The following is a 23,397-nucleotide window of genomic DNA, read 5'->3' as shown; positions in this document are numbered from 1 at the left end:
GCTGAGTGCTCTTACATTTTATACTGCAAGGTCTTAACTATATCCTTCACTCACTAACATTTGTGCTGTTAACTGCCTATTTTAAATTTGCTGAAAGGATAACTTGAAAACTTAAAAAATTTTTTTATCAAATCCAACTCACCGTTATGCTTAACCTCAAAGAAAGCTCACCTCTGTGACAGTGTGATGGCTATAAGATGCATCCCAAATTCAGGAATGTAAAAAAACAATTCGCCTGAGAAAATATGAAAGGTTTACACACATCAGTTCTTTATTGAAGAGGCAGTCCAGACCTATTTATATGTGCCAGATGCGTTTATATATGCAGAACGGTAGGATGACAACGTATGTAATGGCCCTGTCACCTTTTCAAATATTTACTGAAAATATACTTTATACTAAGCTTTACGGTCAGTGTAGGAAATCTTAGTAGTTGCCATTAAAACTAAGAGTATTTCCTGCACAAAAATTATGCAAAAGCTACCAGTTAATTCCTGTTACGCAGCATACTCATATACATCTAGAAAAATATGGCAAGAGTGCTAGCGACAAAAATGGTAGACACTTGTGATTGTTAACAACATTTTATGTAAGTGTAATATACATGCAGAAAAACACACAAAGCTTGAGTGCACAGAACACTCAGATATTCAGCACCTAGATTTAGAAACCAATTATTACCAGCACCAGATGAATGCTCCTTGTCAGCCCTGGCCAAGGCTAACCGCTATCCTGATTTCTAACTGCATAGCCAAGTTTTACCTGTTCTTATACTTCACCTGTTTGCTTTTGTGTCTAGATTCCTTCATTTAACATTCTTTGTGAAATTGAGCTGCTGTTGTCTGTGCTTACTACCCATTCATTCTCCTTGCCTTAGTGTGTTCTGTGGCGGAAACACACCACTGATGTTCAAAGTTCTACTGCATAGGTGCCTTCAGAGTTATTTTTGAAGTTTTAGGTCATGGAAATTCTAGGACATGTCCCTTGGTGGACATATACATGCACAGTGGACACATTCATGCATGTCTGCTAGGTTTGGGTTTGTTAAAAGGGTACAAACACAGGTTTGCTCTAAGTGCCAGCTTTCCAAAATGGTTCTATCAATGGGCAATACCACCAGGAGTGTAAGCAAGTTCCTGTTACATTCTTGCCAAATCTTGCTTTTTCATGCTTTTCATTTTAACCATTTCAGAGGGTGGCAGTAGTGCCACACAGGGTTTTAAATCCACCTTTTCCAAGATTATTAATAAAATTAACATACCTTTTCATATGTTTACTGGCCATGTGGATAGCCTCTTTTATGAAGTGGACGTCCAAGTCTTTTGCCCATTTTTTTTTCCTTGTAGATTTGTAGGTGTTTTTATTGTAGATCAGGGGTCAGCAACTATGGCCTGCTGGCCAAATCCTGTCCTCCACCAGTATCTGTGAATAAAGTCTTATTGGGACATAGCCACGTTCATTCGTTTGTGTCTTATTTATGGCTTTCACACTACGACAGCAAAGTTGAGTAGTCGTGAGTGAAACTGTGTAGCCCACAAAGCCATATATATATATATATATATATATATTTTTTTTTTTTGGTGGTACGCGGGCCTCTCACTGTTGTGGCCTCTCCCGTTGCGGACCACAGGCTCCGGATGCGCAGGCTCAGCGGCCATGGCTCACGGGCCCAGCCGCTCTGCGGCATGTGGGATCTTCCCGGACCGGGGCACGAACCCGTGTCCCCTGCATCGGCAGGCGGACTCTCAACAACTGCACCACCAGGGAAGCCCAAAGCCCCAAATATTAATACTATCTGGCCCCTCACCAAAAACGTTTACCAAGCCCTCTTCTACACTCGATTCTGCTGCCATGTATTTGAGTTGCAAATATCTTCTCCCCTCTGTGGTCTGCCTGTTCACTTTCTCAATGGTGGCTTTCTGAGAAACAGAAGTTTTTTAATGTAATATACTCAAATTAACAAGTTTTATTTTATGATTAACTGCTTTTTGGGTCTTAAGAAAACTGCTTGCTGTAAGATTATAGTCTTCTTATAGCTTTATTATTTTACATTTCATACTTAAAACTGCACTCCACCTCAATTGATTTTTCTATTTTCTATTAAATTATGAAATTTAAATGATGACAGAGCATTTAGTGGAAAGAACATCCTTTCCCACATTACGATGCATTATTACCTTCACCAAAAGTCAGGTGACTGAATTACGTTTGGGTGTTTCTGGAATCTTTATTCTGTTCCACTGGTCAATTTGTTTATCTTTGTGCCATTACCACACTATCATAATTCCTATGGCTTTGTAACAGTTCTTGCTATCTGGCACTATAAGTTCTCTAGTTCTGTCTATTCTAGAAGATAGCTTTGACTATTATTGGTCTTTTGAATTTTCACATGAATCTGAGAATTTTCACTTATAAAAACTTGCTAGGATTTTGATTAAGATTGCATTGAATATATGAACTAATTTGGGGAAAACTGACATCTTTTTAAGATTGTCTTGCAATCCATGAACAGGATATATCCCTCTGTTTTGTAATTTTTTTTCCCCCTGGATACAATTCTTGAAAATACAGTGTTAGGTAATTTCCCCCCCAGGCACTTAAGGATTTCTGATATCACTCTAAGTGACATTGTTTTAAAACTTTTCATTTTCTGTGTTCGTTGCTGGTATATTAAAAACCAATTTTTGCATAATGACCTTGTATGTGGGGATTCTGCTCAATTTACTCAATTCTAATTATCTGAATATTCCCTAGAATTTCTTATGTATAAAAGCATGTCATCTGCAAATAAAAGTTTTACTTCTTCTAATCCTTAAGCCTTTTCATTCTTTTGCTTCCCTTACTTTCCTGGCTAGGTCCTTCTACACAATACTGAATAAAATTAGTCATAGCAGATAACCTTGTCTCTTTTTTTGATCTTGGGAGAAAACTTTCAATATTTCACCATTTGATATGCTGTTTGTTGTAGTATAAGATACTCTTTAGCCAATAAAGGAAGTTCCTTTCTATCCATAGTTTGCTAAGAACACAAATGGATGTTGATTTCACCACGTTTCCTGCATACTAGACTACTTTTCTTCAATGTGATTGGGTTTTTTTTATTATTAAAATACCCTCACATTCCTGGAGTAAGATCCATTTGATCACTGTTTTACCTTTTTTCCAGAAATAGTCTGTTTTGCTAACCGAGGATTTGGTCATGTGACCACTATAAACGAGTTACTGGTGATCATAATGAAATTAGCATGACTGGTTTAGTTCACTCAGGATTTACCCTCCGTGTCTTGTGAATAGTAGATACCTAAACTCTTCCAGCAAGTAAAGAGAGGGAGGACACTGAGGTTAATCAACAAAAAATGTCTGCTAGAAGCTTGCATTCATTTGTTCCAAAATACTGGGACTAAGAGACAATGCACAAAATAATGACAGCGTATTCATATCAACTAAAAGCACAGGTAAAATTTCTGAATTACGAAATAGTGGCATACTGCACACTCAAACCTATGGGTTAAAAAACAAGAGTGGTAGGAGAGCTGGGCCTATGTTATAGAGCATGAGCAGTGAAGCCATCCTTCACTGAACAGACTAGATTCCAAATCATCTATGCATAGTTTATGAAAATAGTATTTTTAAGTCTTTTTTGCTCAAATGCAGTTGGAAACTTTACAAAAGTCACTGGTTCCTCTCTTGATGAAGCACTCATTAAAAACCATTTGTAAATGCCTCTAAAGAACAGAAAACTACATATTTAACTATTCTATACCTATCAAACACCTCACCAACAATATGTCCTACATTAGTACATTTTGCCATCTTAATACTCAAATAAGAATACTGCCTTTTCACAAATTATTCAAATCCCAACTTGCAGAGTTGCATAGAATTAATCACATTTTGGAAACGTGATAGAAACTGCCATACACATATTTAATGCTACAATCCTCATAATCAACTCCAGAAGATTTTAAAACTTCATTTTCTGCAATGAAGGTTTATTCAGAGCTGATAGCTTCTGATATCATTCCTTAAAACATCTGATTTTATATCAGAAATATGGCTTTTAGTATAACAATTTCTATGACAATGTATTTTCCACATTCATCACTTTGACAGGTTTCGCCTTGGTATGATTCCCTGATATGTGAATACAATTGGAATCCAAAATAAATATTAAATATTTATAGAGTTTCACTCTTGTATAAACTGTCTAGTGTCCAATGAGTTGTAGGGTCTTGCTGAAGGCTTTGCTTCTTGTTGCAGTTTTAGGGATTCTTCTCTATGAAAATTCATATTAGAATAAATCTAACATCTAAATGCTTTTCCTCATTCAGAAACATGAACTCTCAGACAGTGATATCTGACTCCCAACTGACTTCCCATACTCATTATGTGCAGAGGGTTTTCTAAAATGAGATCTGACTTCAGAGGAGCATTCCCATGTCAAGTACGTTCATATTCCCTCTCCTGTGAATTCTCTGATGGCTATTGAAGGCTGACCTGTGGTGGAACTTTTTCCCACATTCATTACATTCATAGGGCTTCTCTCCTGAATGAGTTCTATAATGCACAGTGAGGTATGACTTCTGAGAAAAGACTTTCCCACATTCGTTACATTCATAGGGCTTCTCTCCTGAATGGCTTCTATAATGTACGGTGAGGTTTGACATCCGAGAGAAAACTTTCCCGCACTTACTACATTCATAGGGCTTCTCTCCTGAATGAATTCTATGATGTATAGTGAGGTAAGACTTCTGAGAGAAGAACTTCCCACATTCATAACACTCGTAGGGTTTCTCTCCTGTGTGGACTCTTTGATGTCTAAAGAGGGATGAGTTATGGGAGAAGGTTTTCCCACATTCGTTACATCCGTAGGGCTTCTCTTCTGAATGACTTCTATAATGTATAGTATAGTATGACAGCTCAGAGAACAATTTCCCGCATATGTTACATTCATAGGACTTTTCCCCTTTGGGAAGTGACTGGTGCCCATTGAAGGCTGAATTTTCAAGTAAGGTTTTCCCACATTCACTACATTCATAGGGCTTCTCTCCTAAGTGAGTTGTGTGATGGTTGGTGAGATATGAGAACTTTCCACACTCACTACATTCGTGGGGTTTCTCATCTGTGTGTACTTTCCGATGTCTAATGAAGGCTGAGTTTAGATTGAAGGTTTTGCCACATTCATTGCATTCATAGGGCTTCTCTTCTAAATGACTTCTGTAATGGATAGTGAGGTATGACACCCGAGAAAAGAATTTCCCACATTCACTACACTGATAGGGTTTCTCTCCTGTGTGTGTTCTCTGATGTGTAATAAGGGTGGATTTTCGGTAATAGGATTTCCCACATTCATTACACTTATAAAGTTTCTCTCCCGTGTGCGTTCTCTGATGGTCACTGAGGGCTGACTTGCGGGAGAAGGATTTGCCACATTCATTACATGGATACGGTCTCTCTCCTGAATGGTTTCTCTGGTGTAAGGTGAGATGTGTCTTTTGGCAGAAGGTTTTCCCACATTCATTACATTCATAGGGTTTCTCCCCTGAGTGAGTCCTCAGGTGTTGAGTGAGGTGTAACTTCTGACAGAAGGTTTTTCCACACTCATTGCATTTATAGGGCTTCTCCTCTAAGTGTGATCTCCGATGTACGGTGAGGGTTCCTTTTTGGCTGAAGGATTTCCCACATACGTTACATTCGTAAGGTTTCTCTCCTGTGTGAGCCCTCTGGTGTATAATGAATTTTGACTTTTTACAGAAGGATTTCCCACACTCACTGCATTCAAAGGGCTTCAATTCCATCTGTGATCTCTGGTATACATTAAAACTTGACATCTGGATGAAGTCTGATCCAGAATCATTCCAATCATAGGGCTTCTCCCCCATATAAGCTCTCTTATGAGTAATGAAAACAGCTTCATTGTCTAAGGCTTCTGTGCATTCATTATATTCAAAGGGTTTCTCCAAAATACTAATTTTCTGAATACTTTCTTCATTTTGAGAAAAGGCTTCCCCATTTTGATGAAATTCATAGAGTTTCTCTCCATGAAATGTTTTCCCACATTCACTACACTCATCAGGTTTCTCTCTTGCATAGCTTCCATCACTAATAATTAATTCTGAAGTAGATCCCAAAGTCTTTCCACATGAGACACAATTACGAGACATTAGGTTTGAAGGAACAAGGCTTATTTCCATGTTATAAGTTTTGTCAAATGCAACCTCTCTCTCCTCAGTCAGGGTTCTGCTGTTGATAGAAACAGCTTGCCTTGAACATTCGTCTTTATTTTCTTGGGCTCTCTCCATCAGGTCATCAACTTTCCAGACTTCTTCTAAAAAGGAATAAAATTAAACAAACCTTGTGAATCTGAACATACCAGTTATAGAATGGAAGCAGTACTCAAGGGCCTGCTGTGGGCCTGACTCTGGCTTTAGGGTCAATCTCCACAAATAAAATTATCAGTATATAATCCTCTTTCCCCCTTGATTTGTCATATAAGACAAACAGACAGACATGGGGGGTGGGGGAGGGATGGGGAAGGGATGAGAGCAGGATAGGACTCAGCAGTAGATGAAAGAGTAAATTCCCACTGAACACAAGTACCTTTGTTACTTTACAAATATGTTCAAAACTTTGGTAGGAAATGTGAAATAAACCCAAGAAATGATGAGCAGAGGACAAAGTCACTGAAGGGGTCCCAGATCGAGGCTGAAATGGGAGGACTGAGAGCAAGTGGGATTCGTGGGAAAGCAAGAACAATTACTGGATGTATAATCCTAGGAAATATTCAAGTATGGATTATGTTTGGGAGAAACAGATCACAATGTATATTAAACTATATAATATCACTTCATACCAAGATTAGCATGGTAACATGCTCACTAACCTAGACCCTTCCAAAATCTTTGCCTTTCTCTTCTGCACATAAATCCAAATAAACATTCTAAATGCTCTAATTTCCTCATGTTTAGAGACAGTCCCACAACCAGGGCTCCAACTCCCTTGCCCTGACTTACACTGACCTATAAGGAGAGACCCAGGCACATAAATGTCTGAAAGAAACCTAAGTAGACCAATCTCTCCAGTAAGATCAGCTCTCTGGAGAGTCCTGTGGTCTCCTTTAACACTAAGTGACTTGTCTACAACACAGTGCACAGTGGCTACAAGCACTGGGAGCCCAACTCCAATGCGTCATAGGCTGGGGGACCTGGGCAAGTTACTTAACTGTGATGCAGTTTTGCTCACCTGAAATGTGGACAAGAGCTCCTAACACATAGGGCTGGGCAAAGACTATTGATACATTAGTTAGCACATGTTAATGCTTAGAACAGTGACACAAAACAAATGCTCAGTAAGTTTTTCCGTGAATTTTCTTTCAATCTGCTGACTTAAATTTACCAAAACCAGTCATGTTCCTGACATAATACTATAGCTTAAGTCTGAATACAAACGAGTTCCCATACTCTCAGGTTTCATTTGGTGTAAAATCTTCAATATCAGATTTCTAAAGTAGCCCCTACAATATTAACTTTTATTTCCATGTACTTTACATGTTTTTGGATCTTCTGAACTATGTTTAGTTGCTCTCATCCACATTCAACACGACACTAACAGTTCTGGGCTCAGAAATCTACAACATCCCTGTGCCCAAATACCAGCAGGAAAAAAAAAAGTTATCCTTTACCAGTAAAATTTTCATTACCTAGATTCACAATATATATTCAAACTAGCATTGCACTCATCTTCCAAAAACACCTTCTGCTCCAGGAAGCCTGGGCACTGCCCTGCTCACGCCCAACCACAAGTCTGCACATGCTCTTGTTCACTCAACCTGACTTCCAGCCTGGTATGTACTCAAAACCTAGCTATGTTTCAGGAGAAGCCTTAAAATATTTATAAAGTCTCTTTCCAACTTTTTGAAGCTCTCCTTCCCTTAAATTTTAAAATAGCCTTAACACAAAGTTATATATCATGTATTTGATTATGAACATTCCATTTGAAAGCTAATTTTAAACTAGTTCATGCAGCTGTGCTCTCCTTTCCTAACTCAAACCTCTGCTTGTCAAAAGTAGTGACCACACTTGCTATTTTTTTTAATCTGTCCAATAGAAATTAAAGTAGTAGTTTCTAATCTGAATCAAATGGGGTGCTTTCAGGTTAGACTCTAACCCCCAGCTGTTTTTTCAGAATCCACAGTTCAGAATAAATTCTCTCTCAAAAGAAGCTCCTCAGTGAGCGAATGAAAAATCTACTGAGTATCTTCTACATGTTACACAGAAAAGCAGAGTACTAAGACCCTTCCTTTTTGTAGGGTTATAATTCAGGTCGAGAAAGGAGCTTAAGCGACAAACACTTGCCATTACACATCAGAGTGCACAATCCTGTGCTAACAACCACTACGTGGAGGGGCCGTGAACAGAAGGGAAAGACTGGATGAAGAGCGAGAAATGAGGGAAACTTCAAGCAGGAGCTGAACTTTCAAGGTCAAATTTAAAGGATAAAGTTCTACAGATTCTGTTGGACAACAATGTGAATACAGTTAACACCACTGAACTGTTCACTTAAAAATGGTTAAAATGGTAGATTTTATGGTTTTTTTTTTTTTTCCAAACTACAACTAAGGAAGGAAAAAAGGGAGAACAGAGGGAAAGAAGATGTATCATCTGGGAGAGCAGAGGGACAACTAAGCAGGGACAACTCTGCTTAGTTTGAATGGAAGACATTTAGATATCTAGACTAAATGGCATTTGACAAGAGTTGGGGGAAACAGGACATTCATTTTGATACGTAACACTGCACCACACTGTGGGGGATTGAGGAGAACTTAAATTCTACTTAAGAAGAAACAGAATAGTTATAGGCTTATCTTCTGAGCCTAGTGATAAGATCAACTGTATGTTTCAAATGAACAGATTTTGCAATTTCCAAATAGGATTCACTGTAATCCAGGTACGTATAAAAAAATACTGTTTACACCAATGTCAAAAGAAACTGAGAATATGCAGAAAAATTTTAAGGCATTTCATAAAAGACAAAAAACAGGAACAAGGCAGAAAAGACAAGTACAACGTAATAAATTAAGGGACTTGGGGAAGATGCACAGAATTTGTGGTTTGGAAAGGTCAGTTTATCATCAGATGTGCTAAGGAAGAAGGAAGTGGACGATCCTTCCTGTGCTATTGTTCTGTCAGGTAAGAGTTAAAGAGGCTACATACAGGTTACAAATGTTGGGTATCAATTTGGATGAGCAACATAAATAAAAAAGTCTTCAAAGTTGAGGCTAGATGAACGCTTTTATGGGATACAAAGAAGACTAAAGAAGTGGAAGACAGGTCCTAGGGGCTCCTGAGGAGGCCAGAGAAGAATGGGAATTCACTGATGAAATAAACTGTTCCTGAACATCAGCTGCCGACACAGGGATGGGCACACAGACGGGACAGGAAGGAGCACTTGGGAAAGAGGACAGCCCAACTCGTGCTGTGTCACTGAGGATGGGCTTCAGGGACAGTGACCAGTGCACCCACGGCGAGGAGGGGCCGACCCACAAGCGTAGGAAGGGGACCACGCTGGGTGTCTGAGGGCCTAGAGGGGGGCGTGAAACTGGGGTGGAACACAAGCCGGAGGCGTTTCACAGCAAGGAAGGAAAGAAAATGGAAGATAAAAAGAATGACCAGGAAAGTCTCCAGTTAACTTTTCTGTCAGACTTTTGAGTGCCTGAAAACAAAGGAATTCTGTGATAATAGGGAGGTTAGTCACGGACAGTATGAGAGGAAGAGGGAGTGAATGCACCCTCAGTCCTAGGAGACACAGAAATCCTGTAAAATGTAAGGCCGGTGCAAAATCAAAAAGGGAGCGTGCACATACATGCTGGAGGGCAAGTGCTATTGGTGCCAGGAGGTGAGATTTAGGGCATCTGTGGTCACTCCAGAGGACCGGAGCGACCATTTACAAATTCACACTCCACCACCTCACCTGGGTGAAACTGCCGTGGGAACTCGCCATCTGCTACCCAAGGCTCCTCTCCCTGCTCCAACTTGAGGATCACGTTCGGTTTGGTGCTGTCGTACCCTGTGGATGAGAAAGAGCCAACTTGGACCTGCTGCTCGGCTCTGGGTCTCCGAGTAGAAGGTGCTGCCTCAGAGGCCACAAAATAAAGCGTCTATTTTGCACCTAATCAAAATCAGAACCTTTTGATCGATAAGCAAATAAACAAATACTTTATCTGGTGCCCAGAAAAAATTAAACAGCCTCATCACTGATTTCTTCGAAGTCAAGCATAAAATCCTTAAACTGGAAGCCCCCACAGAGAAGCAACTCAGAAAGCAGGCTCTCCTCACCCACAGAGACCAGATGGCTGTAGTTCTCCAGCATCACGTCCCTGTAGGTTGTCTTCTCATCAGGGTCCAGTTGCTGCCACTCCTCCTGAGTGAAGTCCACGGCCACGTCCGTGAATGACACTGGCCCCTGCAATGGCACCGTGACGGGAACTGGGTGATGTGAAGAAGACTTATGGGGACAAGAGCTCACCCAGCTCACTGGGAAAGTCAACTGCGGACCCTGAAAACCTCATTGTTGTTACAGATCTTGGGAGGAAAACAAGCCATATTAGAAACACACTGCCTTTGGGTTCCTTAATGTGTCAAACAAACGAACCAGCCAAAAAACCTCTCAAACCAAAAAAAAAAACAGCTCCAATTTTGCAACTGAAGTATCTGAGTTCTGGGGACATAAGTTAATGAACCACCACTCCGGCTCTCACTCAAAGAGTTTACAGCCCGGCGAGGAGACACTGGCTAAGTGAACACGGACATTTCTCTCCTTGTCGCTCTCTTCAGCAGCCTCTGCTGGCTGGGCCCCCTCCCCCTCCCTTCTCATGCTGGCGTGGCCCAGGACTCGGGCCATTCCGGTTCAACTCTTTCATCCCCTGGCCCCTCCATTCTTACAGCCAGCTACCCGAAGCCATCTGCTTGGCTAAGTTTTCTAGTACTTCCTTCAAGCGGTATCTCAAACATCTTATTGTGGCAGCAATGAAAATCTGTTGCTTGAAAGACTGCCCGAGGTATTATCAGAGTGACACATACAAGGTGGAGCATGGTCTAACACGAGAGAAGTAAATTATTTTAATTTTATGTTGGCAGACTAGGCTCCGCAGGCTCAGCTGGGTGTTCTGCAGGATTCAGGGGAAAGAAGAGGACGCAGTGTAAAAAGTACCCATGGCAAAACCTGCAGCAGCGCCAATATTTAAGAGGTTGGCACAGGGCAGAGACCAAGAAGGCACTTTCTCGAGGGCAGCTTTTGGACAGGAAGAGTTGCCTCTAATTCAAGAGAGTAAACGAACATATGCAAGTATTGGGTTGGCCAAAATGTTCGTTCAGGAAACCCAAACAAACATTTTGGCCAACCCAATACTTTCCTGCCTCAAAAACAAGACAAAAAGCCAAATTCAAAGGAATATAAAAGTAGTGTTCTCATAAAAGCACTGGAACACAGAAGTTACCAACAGCAGGAATGTTTTTGAGGAAATTCTTGATTTATCAATAGAGCAGATGAGAAACCAGGACCACGGAACACACTCACATAGGGGCAGAGGCGGGACTGCAGCAAAAGTGACAGCAGGCTCGCCACCAGAGCCCTGGAAAATCTCCAGGCCCATCAAGAGGGCCTAGGGTTCCTGCAGCAGTAGAGTGACTGGTTGACAGAGGAATGACTCACACAATCAACCAAGCAGCTTGAGAGGCTTCCTGTTCTCACTGCACAGAGCAGCCAGATCCACTCAGACTGTGTCAACAGCCCCTGGCCGTGGGCTCGGGGGCCAGAGATGGAGCCGGGACCCCTGCAATGAGGGTGATCACACATTCACTGTCCAAACGGAAAACTGCTGTCTGGGACAAAGGATAAACCTGACAGGACACCAGGAAAGGAGGTGCAACCCAAGACTATGTCAGGCACGTCTGGACAAAAAGCCAACTGTTTCCATGTTGGACATGGACGTTTCTCCTAAAGCAACTCTTAGAAGACTACTCTCACCATAAAGCACCTGAGCAACTTAACCTTGTCTGCCGACTTGCCACCAGTTCAAAATGCAGTGGTGCCCACAGGTTCTGTGCATCAGAAGACACAGTTGACAAGGAACAAGGGAGATCACGGAATGGGAGAAAATATTCGCAAATCACGTATCTGCTAATCACGTATCGGTATCTAGAATATATATAAGGAAACCATAAACAAGATGAAAAGACAACCCTCAGAATGGGAGAAAATATTTGCAAATGAAGCAGCTGACAAGGGATTAAAAGCAGCTCATGCAGCTCAATATCAAAAAAACAAACAACCCAATCAAAAAATGGGTGAAAGAACACATGAAAACATGCTCAGCATCACTAGTTACTAGAGAAATGCAAGTCAAAACTACAATGAGGTATCACCTCACACCGGTCAGGGTGACCATCATCAAAAAATCTACAAACAGTAAATGCTGGAGAGCTTCCCTGGTGGCGCAGTGGTTAAGAATCTGACTGTCAATGTAGGGGACACGGGTTCGAGCCCTGGTCCGGGAAGATCCCACATGCTGCAGAGCAACTAAGCCCGTGCGCCACAACTACTGAGCCTGCGCTCTAGAGCTCACAAGCCACAACTACAGAATCCCGTGCACCTAGAGCCCGTGCTCCCCAAGAGAAGCTACCGCAACCAAGAATAGCCCCCATTCACTGCAACTATAGAAATCCTGCGCACAGCAATGAAGACCCAATGCAGCCAAAAATAAATAAAATAAATTAAAAAAAAACAAAAAACAATAAATGCTGGAGAGGATGTGGAGAAAAAAGGAACCCTCTTACACTGTTGGTGGGAATGTAAATTGATACAGCCACTATGGAGAACAGTATGGAGGTTCCTTAAAAACTAAAAATAGAACTACCATCTGACCCAGCAATCCCACTCCTGGGCATATACCTGGAGAAAACCATAATTCAAAAAGATACATGCACCCCAGTGTTCATTGCAGCACTATTTACAACAGCCAGAACATGGAAGTAACCTAAATGTACATCAACAGAGGAATGGATAAAGAAGATGTGGTACATATATACAATGGAATATTACTCAGCCATAAAAAGGAACAAAATTGTGCCATTTGCAGAGACGTGGATGGACCTAGAGACTGCCAGAGTGAAGTCAGAAAGAGAAAACTATCATATGATATCACTTATATGTGGAATCTAGAAAAATGATACAGATGAACTTATTTGCAAAGCAAAAATAGAGACACAGATGTAAAGAATGTATGGATACCAAGGGGGTAGGGGGCGACAGGATGAATTGGGAGGTTAGGATTGACATATATACACTACTATGTATAAAATATATAACTAATGAGAACCTACTGTATATCACAGGGAACTCTACTCAATGCTCTGTGGAAGGAAATCCAAAAAACAGGGGATATATGTATAGCTGATTCACTTTGCTGTACAGCAGAAATTAACACAACACTGTAAATTTATACTCCAATAAAAATTAAAAAAATATTTAGAATATACAGAGAACTCCTAAAACTCAAAAACAACAGTTTTAAAACAGATTAAGTGAAATAAATAAAATAAAATTTTGAAAATAGGCAAAGCACCTGAATAGACATTTCTCCAAATAAGTTTTACAAATGACCAATAAGCATATGAAAAAGATGTTGAACATCACTAATAATTAGGGAAATGAAAATCAAAACTATGAGCTACCACCTCATACCCATTAGGATCGCTACTATAAAAAAACCGAGAAAATTACAAGTGTTGGAGAAACTGGAACCCTTGTGCACTGTTAGTGAAAATGTAAAATGGTGCAGCTGCTGTGGAAAACAGCATGGTGGTTCTTCAAAAAATGAAAAACAGAATTGACATATGATCCAGCAATTCCACTTCTGGGTCTATACCCCCCAAGAATGAAAGCAAAGACTTAAAGAGGTACCTGTACACCTAGGTTCACAGGAGCATTATTCACAACAGCTAAAATGTGGGAATAACCCAAGTGTCCATCGATGGACAAATGGTTAACAAAATGTAATATACATATACAGTGGAGTATGATTCAGCCTTAAAAAGGCAGGAAATTCTGACATCTGCTACCACATGAATGAATTTTAAGGACATTAAGCGGAGTGAAATGAGCTTAATGGAAGGACAAATACTGTAGGATTCCGCTTAGATGAGGTATTTAGTCAAAATACTAGAGACAGAGTAAAATGGTGGTTGCCATGGGCTGCGGAGGGAGAAATGGGAAGTTACTGTTTACTGGGGGCAGAGTGTCAGTTCTGGAAGATGAGAAACACTCTCGAGGTGGATAGTGGTGATGACTGCACATTATGAATGGCCTTAATACCACTCTACTGTACACTTAAAAATGGTTAGGATGGGTGGGAGGGAGACGCAAGAGGGAGGAGATATGGGGATATATGTATCCGTATAGCTGATTCATTTTGTTATAAAGCAGAAACTAACACACCCTTGTAAAGCAATTATACTCCAATAAAGATGTTAAGAAAAAAAGGTTAGGATACTAAATTTATGTTATGTGTATTTTACCACAATAAAAAAAAGTGGAAGGAAAAAAAATGCAGTGATGCCTCTCTAATTACACACCCCTACCCACTCCCTTACAGAGCTTCTGCAGCCATCCCCTCCACAAAAGAAAGATGAATGAAATGGGATCATGGGTTGAGTGTGTTCACATTAGTTATTAGTAATTCTCTCAAAAAGTGAAATTAAGAATCATCAGCTAATTGAGAAAACAACATAAATAAAGGATAAGCATCAGGATGAACAACTCGACAATGACTGAACCAAATTCACAAAGGAAACAACTTGCATTTGTGTCTACTGATTTATATTTTTTAATAAATTAAGCAGGATATTACTTCCAGAAAATGAGAACATTCTGCTAAGAAAAAGCCACTGGGGAATACTTAGAAATTAAAGACTGGATTGTTAAATTTTTAAGAAATCCTCAAGTAAGAAGCTTGAATAATAAATGGGACATAGAATAGATAACTTAGGAAATCTCTCTGAAAACAAGAAATTGAAATGATGAAATTTTGAGATATTGAAGCCAGATCCAACTTCAACATTTTCAGAAAGAGATTATAGATGATGAACAAGAAATCATCAAAGGCAGAATGGAAAAGGATTCCTGAGGTGAAGATCATAAAAATAAATAAACAAACAAAACAAAACAAAACCTCATCAAAAGGGGCCATATAATCTGCAAAGAAAAATACTGGGGAAACAGATCAAGAAATTTCCTGATAAAACATCCAAAATTTAAAAATTAGAGGGAACTCCCTGGTGGTCCAATGGTTGGGACTTGGCGCTTTTGCTACAGGGGTCTGGGTTCAATCCCTGGTTGGGGAGCTGGTATCTCGCAAGCTGCACAGCCAAAAAAAAGAAAAAGAAAAGGGGGGGGAATCCTAAAAAGTTACAGAGTGAGTGAAAAAAATACACTAGTTACCGTGGAAACTCACATTCTAATTCTCAACCAAGAGAAAACAATGGAGAACGCCCACAACTTTTAAGGAAAAAGGATTTTGAACCTAGAACTGTACACCAAGCCAAACTATCATTTAAGTCTAAAGACACTATAAAGGTATTTTAAGAAAAGCAAGACAATTTTTGTTGAAGAAAACAGTTTCCTTAAAACAGTCAGTGACAAACTCCTCTGAAACCCAAGAGCTCCAACAAAGACGAACATGGGGATGTAGGAACCTCACTGAATGACCAGCAAAATGGGTTCTCAGTTGTCGGAAGGAGCACTTGTTGGGACTGTAAACATTTAACTTGTATTTTGGAAGGGAAGTGCTCAGTAAACATGTTCTATTATCCTACTGTTTATACAGGGATTTCACCCACTGGTACAGCCACATCTGTGCAGGTCTCACAGCTGAGATTCCCCAAGAGAGCCTAAGATTATCCCAAGGTAAGCCAAATGAGCTTTAAAGTATAATAACCTTCTGGGTTAAGGCAGTCCAGAAGGCAAGAAGTGGCAGGGGTTAGAAGACTGACCAATCAAGCAAATAAATTAAATTACGTATCAATATTGCTTCTATCGACACAAGTATCCAAAATGAAATATTAGCGAACAAAATCCAATACCACATTGAAAAGAAAATACGTAATTACCTAAACAGGACTTACTCCAAGCATACAGACTGGCTTAATATTTGGAAATCCATTAATACAATATGCCATTATAATATAGCTAAGAAGAAAAATCTTACATTTCCGAAGATGCTGAAAAGAACTCTGACAATATTCAAACGCATACCTAATTAAAAATTTAAAAAAACCCTCAAGATAATAGGAATTGATGGATACTTCACCAACATGAATATACCTATGTATACACATATTCATACCCTAATGTGCACAGTACGTGTGATACATATACACGCGGGTACATACATACACTTTGTTGAGTCCAGACACAAACACATATCTATGCTTCAGTCCTCTTAGTTCTAAAGTCAGGACTTACTTAATGGGTAAACAATAGACACATTCTCACAAAGATTAGAAACAAGGCAAAATGCTCATTATCTCCAATCAGAGAAAACAATTAAAGGCCTAATAAGCAATAAGAAAAAGTGAAACTATTTCTATTCACGGATGATATACTATACCTAGAAAACTCAGAGAATCAACAATGGAACCAAATCAGTAAAAAGAATGCTGTTAGGTCACAATATATAGTTAACACACATAAAGACAACAGCCCTCATTATGTAAAAAAGAGTAAAAAGATGTAATTCAAGTGTACACACAGTTTACAATAGCAATAGAAAAAAACTCTTAATAAGAAATAAACAAAATCTATACTAGAAAATTTTTAAAACACTCCTGAAAGACAGAGAAGTAGACCTGAACAAATGGAATGATTCTCCTTGCTCTTGAACAGACTGTGAAGCACAATAAAAGGAGGCATGCCCTCACCAAGATGTATCAAAATCAAATGACTAAAAACTAGTGATAAAAAATAAAGAAATAAAGACACAGAGGAACAAAGATGAGGATGACATCAGATTTCTCTTGGAATCAATGTAAGCAAGAAGCCAGTGGAGGAACACATTTAAAGTACTGGAGGATAAAAAAAAAACAGCAATAATCTCTTTAAAAGTGAAGGCAAAATAAAGATATTTTCAGACATACAAGAGCCATAAGAATTCATTATCAACTAGAAGAAATGTTAAAGAAAGTCCTTCAGGCCGAAGGAAAATGACAGCAGATAAAAATGTGGATCTACACAACAGAATGAAGCACCAGAAATGGTAACTATGTATTTTCTCTCATTATTTAAATCTCTTTAAAAGATTAATTAAAAATGACAATGTATCAGGAAATCCCTGGTGGTCCAGTGGTTAGAACTCAGAACTTTAACTGCAGGGGCCCATGTTCAATCCCTGGTCGGGGAACTGAGATCCCACTAGTCACTCGGTTTGATAAAAAAACAAACAAACAACAACAAAAAACCCAATGTATTGTGGGACTGGTATTACCTGTAAAAATAAAATGCAACAACAGTATAAAGACCAAGATGGGAAAAATGGAACTGTAGCTAAGTGATCAGGCATATTACTTGAAGATAAACTATAATAATTAAAGCTACATACTATAAACACTAAAGCACACACTAAAATAACAAGTGTTATGGCTAATAACCCAACAAAGGATATAAAATGGAATCACAAAAAATAGTCAATCAAACAGAAGGAAGACAAAGAAGATGGGACAAATAGAAAATAAAGACAACAGACTATAACCTAACTGGTTGTATCAATATTCACTTTACAAGTAAATAATCTAAACACCCCAATTAATAGACAGAAATTATCAAATTGGATAAAAAAAAGAAGACCTAACTATATGCTGTCTACAGCACTGTACTTCACATATAAAGATGCAAATAGGTTAAAAGTAACAGGACAGAATAAGACATAGCACACCAACACTACTCAAAAGAAAGCTGGAATGGCTTTGTAAGTATCAGAGATTCCATTTCACAGCACAGACCATTACCAGGATAAAGGAGGCCAATTCACAACAACAAAGTGGTTAATTAATCAAGAGGACCTAATAATCTTAAATGGTTAGGTATCTTCTCACAAAATTCATGAAGCAAAAACTGACAGAATTGCAAGGAGAAACAGACAAAACATAATCGCAGGAGATTTCAATTCCCCCTCTCTCACGACTCATGGGACAAGTCGGCAGAAGGTTAGCAAGGATATGGTGTACCTGCCAAACATTCCCAACTTGATGTTACTGACATTTAGAGAACACTCCACCCACGGAGAGCAGAACAGGCACCCTTCTCAAGTGCACGTGGAGCTTCTCCGAGAGAGACCTATTCTGGGTCATAAATCTTAAAAGAGTCATTATTTATGTAGTGTTCCTGCCGAAAAATCACCATCTAAATCTATGAAAAAACATCGGGGAAACATAAATTCAAAGAATTCTACAAAATAATTGGCCTGTATTCTTCAATTACTATAATGGCATTGAGAAACTATTCCGTATTAAACAGACTTAAAAAGCATGAAAACTAAGTGCAATTCATAATTCCGGACTGCGTCCTCCATCAAAAATTAAAAATTGCTATAAAGGAAATTACTGGGAAAACTGACAAAACTGGAAGTTGGATGACTGGATGAACTGTAAAGTATTATATCAAGGGGACTTCCCTGGTGGTCCAGTGGTAAAGAATCCACCTTACAATGCAGGGGATGTGGGTTCGATCCCTGGTCAGGGAACTAGGACCCCACATGCAGCAGGGCACCTAAACCCACGCACCACAAGTACTCAGCTCAGGCGCCTCAACTAGAGCCCTCGTGCCGCAAACTGCAGAGCCCACAAGCTCTGGAAAAGGAGCGTTACAGCTAGAGAGCCGACACGCCCTGAAGCCGGTGTGCCAAAACTAGAGAAGAGAAAACCCCCATGCCACAACTAGAGAGAAGCCCACGCGCCACAACAAAGAGCTCGCTCACCACAACTAAGACCTGATGCAGCCAAAAATAAGTAATAAATAAATAAATAAAAATAAAGTATCGTATCAGGAACTTGCCTGGTGGTCCAGTGTGTAAGACTCCCAATGCAGGGGGCCTGGGGTCGATCCCTGGTTGGGGAACTAGATCCTGCATGCATGCCGCAACTAAGAAGCCTGCATGCTGCAACTCAGGGTCTGCATGCTGCAACTAAGACATGGCACAGCCAAAATGAATAAATTTTTAAAATTTTTTGAAAAAATAAATAAAGTATTATATCAATGTAAAATTTCCTGAATTCAGTTACCTCTGGCAAGCATACATAAGAAAATATTCTTGATCTTAGGAGATACAACTGAGACATTACAGGGTAAAGGGGCATGACACACTCTCAAACGGTTCAGAAAAAAATATGTTAAAACAATTGCAATGCAGTCAACACAATTCAAGGCTAATCAACTGCAACATATGGGCTCTATTTGTATCCTCATTGAAAAGAAAACTGAAAAACATGTAGAAAATTGTGAAACTTTGAACACTGATATTAAGAAAAAATGGTATTGTGGGTTATCCCCACCCACTTTTTAAAAGACTCATTATTGTTTAAAGATACATACAGAAAAGCAAGTGAATTTTTTCTAAAGAATTTTTAAATGAATATTTATTTTTAATTAATTTTATTTATTTATTTTTGGCTGTGTTGGGTCTTTGTTGCTGCGTACAGGCTTTCTCTAGTTGCGGTGCGTGGGCTTCTCATTGCGGTGGCTTCTCCTGTTGCGGAGCATGGGCTCTAGGCACGCAGGCTTCAGTAGTTGTGGCACAAAGGCTCAGTAGTTGTGGCTCGGGGGCTCTAGAGCGCAGGCTCAGTAGCTGTGGTGCACGGGCTTAGTTGCTCTGCGGCATGTGGAATCTTCCCGGACTAGGGCTCAAACCCATGTCCCCTGCACTGGCAGGCGGATTCTTAACCATTGTGCCACCAGGGAAGTCCCAAATGAATTTTTTTTAAAGTCAAGAAAAGGGAGACTCCATGAGTTTGGCAGTAACAGATGTCAAAGGCAGATGGATGGTCAGGAGAGGTAAGGACCTGAAAATATCCACTGGATTTGACTATAATTAGGTCACTGCTAATCTTTACCAACAGATTCAGGAGAGTGGTAAGGACAAAACCAAGACACCAAGAATTGAAATGGGAATGGGAAGTGAAAACACCCTACTGGAGAATATCTGTCTGTACTGTGTGCTGTACAACCCCCCAAAAACACACTAGGATGAGAAGGCCATTCCATGACTTAGGTTTTAGCCTTGGACTAAATAGTAAAAATGTAAACAGGTCTACTTGGATCACAATATTTTGGAGCCTCGAAAAATCACATGCACCAAGTTCCCGTTGGGCAGCAGGCCCACTGCTAAGATAAACAATAAGTCTAAGTCATATACTGAAATGATTTGATGCCTGTTATTAGGAGAACTATCCACAATTATTTCAACTTCAACAAACAAATTTTTCCAGGTCTTAGGAAATCTTTGAAACCCACAAGTAACAAAAATGCTTTCTTCTTATAGTCAACACAAATCACACGATGGATGGTATTTTCCTTTTTCTATAACTGTCAAGAACATGAGTCATATTTGCAGCTCAATTCCAGTAGCCTTAAAGCATCATACTACCTATATGTGTGAACCTGACAACAACTAGGTGCCGCCCTGACTCTGTAACAACTGTATTTTATATGATAATGTCTTTTACCTATTTCTACCTTCACGTTTTAAAATGTGGATCCTTATACACCTCCTAAAATGCATTACAAAACAAAGTGGGGGAATACATACACCGACAGGAAAACTCACCTGGGATTCATTCATTTTCTGCTGCTCTTGGAAAAATCGTAGACTGTAAACGGTGGACCTAGAGGAAGGGAAGCAAGTAACTGAAGTGCTGAGTAACCTGACCTGCCCAGGCAGGAACCTCCTGCATCAGGACCATCAAAGAAAGTCCAATAAAATGACACCCTATGAACATTCAAGAGGCTAAAAGGGTCCTACAAGAGAAACACACACCTGTACCTTTCCAACACCAACACGATCAAGTTACTCTCATTGGTGAATATGAATGACTGTTTCAAAGAGTTAAATTAAAAATGCAAATAAAAAAATTTCCCTGTGACACTACTTAAGTATTTTCTTATTGTCTCTTTAAATTGATTAAAATCAAAGATTCCACAGTAAGGGAGAATGTAAGCTCTCAAAAGTGGGATAAACGTGCTTCAAGGCACTGCACTGTTTGTAAATCATCTGACTCAATTTGGTTACCGCTGCACTTCTGAGTGTTTTATTATGAAACTGACTCTAAGTGGACAGAACACCTGCCCCAGGAGTTTGGAGTCCTGTTAGCGACCCCACATGCACACCCGGTGAGGATCTGGGACAAGTCACCTCCCTTCTCAGGCCCAATCTCTTCCTTCCTCAAGCGAGGCAGCAGAACAGAAGCCTTGCAGACTCACCCTGCACTAACTACACTGTGCGACTCCACAGGGCACAACCCACGGGGGCAGCGGACACTTAGACAACCAAGGTGCTGATGGGCCTTGAGAGACACGTGCGAGATGCCGAGACGGCGACAGGAGGACAAGGAGGATCGGGGTTGGACGGAGGGGTGGACGCGCCACGTCCCGGCCGAGCCTGCGGCCCCTGCTCCCCCAGGACACCGGGTGCTCACAAGTCCTAGGGGAGCCCCATCCGGAGCTCCCGGCCCTGCCCTCCAGCCCGGCCCATCCACCTCGGGGAAGCGGTCAAACCCTCCCGGTCGCTCTCCCGCGGGGCCCGGGGCGGGCTACCCCAAGTCCCACTCTCCAACGGCCGCAGGGTCCACAACCGCCTGCAGGCCCGCAGACGCAACACCTACCCCGTCGGGACTAGCTGACCGGCCCCGGGCTCCCGAGGCTCCGGTCCGGGGGCTGCTCTTCCGGCGCGCTCCTCTCTCGGATACCTCCGCTCCGCCTCCCGAGACCACTGGGCCAGAGGAGCCGGCTCTGGGCCTACGGCACAAGCTCCCTTCAGGCCCACGTCCCTCCCGGGACCTCGCTGTGCCGCGCGCTGCAGACTGCCTGGCACTGCGCCGCCGCCGCCGCCGCCCGGCCGGCCCCTCCGGCCCAGCCCGCAGGCTCCGGAGCTCGCGCTCGGGGGTCCTCGTTCCAGCCTCTGCCCAGCCCACGCGAACCCTCGCCCACACAGCCCGCGCCCTCTGGGTGCCGGCTGGGCCAGACGGCGTCCACCCCTTCAGGCCCCGGAATCCTCGCCCGCCGGAGGCCACAGCTTGGGAACGAAAGCAAGCGGTGACCTGGGCACGGATAGGAAACAAGAGCGGCGCGGCGCAGCGGCGGTGCGCGTGCGCGAACACGCACACAGGATGAGGCGCACTAGCGCAGGAGGACGCCGGAAGTCCGCCTGCCAAGGCCCGCCCCGGAGAGCGAGACAAATACCAGGACTCTATTTCCCAGAAGTCTCCGCGCCGTCAAGTTAGGGAACGTCTTAAATATCTCCATCTCATCTGGCGGTGAAGAGGTGCTGTGGTGAGAAGTTGGGCCGCCTGGACCAGGGACTCAAATTTCCCCTTACTTTAAGGCAACGTCTGTTATGTCACCGCTTCTCGAGGACTCTTACCTGTGTCCTGGTGCGCTAATCTTTTCCTTACCTTGAATGCTTAAGTCTTAGAATAAGTGTCCACAGACAACTGATAAATAAGGGAAAGGAGTTTATCATGTTAGCTTACTATCATAGTGAGCTATTTAATCAAAATATTAGTGAATAGAACTTAGCGTTAACATAATAGAGTATTAGCCTAGGATACCTTCCTCCCCCTCATAGGGAAAAAGAAACATAGGCTTTCCAAACCATTTTTAATTCGTGAAAACTGTAGAAAAAATCATAAAATACAGAATTGAAAGAAGAAAATTACCCATACCTTTACTTCCTGAAGAGGATTATGTGTGTGGGAAAAAAATTGTGTGTTTCAATGGACAACTAAGCATCATTTGGAGGACATCGCTCTGCGTTGACTTCAGCCCTCTCTTTGTCTTCGAGCTGTTTTACACGTCTTCGAAGGTTGTAGGTAACATGAAATTCTGTCCACTTGGTAGGAAGTTCAGTTGACTCGCCAAACCCCTACCCAGGAAGAATCCAATTTTGCCTTCATTTCTTTATTTACATATTCATTTCAGTAGTCCTGATCTGTAATGTGTCTGTTTCTCAGATTCTCTTTTGAACCGGTTATAACAGCTGCAGGTTCCCTCTTGAATGAAATAAAATACTTAGCCTGTGCTCATTTTTATATCTGTATGAGAGTCACGATCTCACCCTTATTTTCTTTTTAAGATTTA

At 41.1% G+C, this 23,397-nt stretch overlaps 1 protein-coding gene across 1 annotated transcript; it reads right to left on the bottom strand.

Moving 5' to 3' along the window:
- Positions 1 to 3,439: 3,439 nt before the first annotated feature.
- Positions 3,440 to 22,411, bottom strand: RBAK (RB associated KRAB zinc finger). The gene is made up of 5 exons (XM_032603949.1): positions 21,924 to 22,411; positions 20,870 to 20,927; positions 10,335 to 10,461; positions 9,970 to 10,065; positions 3,440 to 6,328 (listed from the first exon to the last, which is right to left on the bottom strand). The coding sequence occupies exons 2-5, from the start codon at positions 20,882 to 20,884 to the stop codon at positions 4,422 to 4,424; spliced, it is 2,145 nt and encodes a 714-aa protein (XP_032459840.1). The 5' UTR covers positions 20,885 to 20,927; positions 21,924 to 22,411; the 3' UTR covers positions 3,440 to 4,421.
- Between the last annotated feature and the right edge of the window lie 986 nt (positions 22,412 to 23,397).

Source organism: Phocoena sinus, chromosome 15, assembly GCF_008692025.1.
Source record: "Phocoena sinus isolate mPhoSin1 chromosome 15, mPhoSin1.pri, whole genome shotgun sequence".
NCBI classification, from domain to species: domain Eukaryota; kingdom Metazoa; phylum Chordata; class Mammalia; order Artiodactyla; family Phocoenidae; genus Phocoena; species Phocoena sinus.
Note: the sequence above shows the minus strand (reverse complement) of the source record. Positions and strands in the feature narration are given on the sequence as shown.

What these genes read in the sequence shown, in the direction of transcription:
- RBAK (XM_032603949.1), bottom strand. An exon ending in CAGCCATCTGGTCTCTGTGG is followed by an intron (nt 10,066 to 10,334) that starts GTGAGGAGAGCC and finishes TCTCATCCACAG; the next exon opens with GGTACGACAGCACCAAACCG. An exon ending in CCCACGGCAGTTTCACCCAG is followed by an intron (nt 6,329 to 9,969) that starts GTGAGGTGGTGG and finishes ATTCCTTTTTAG; the next exon opens with AAGAAGTCTGGAAAGTTGAT.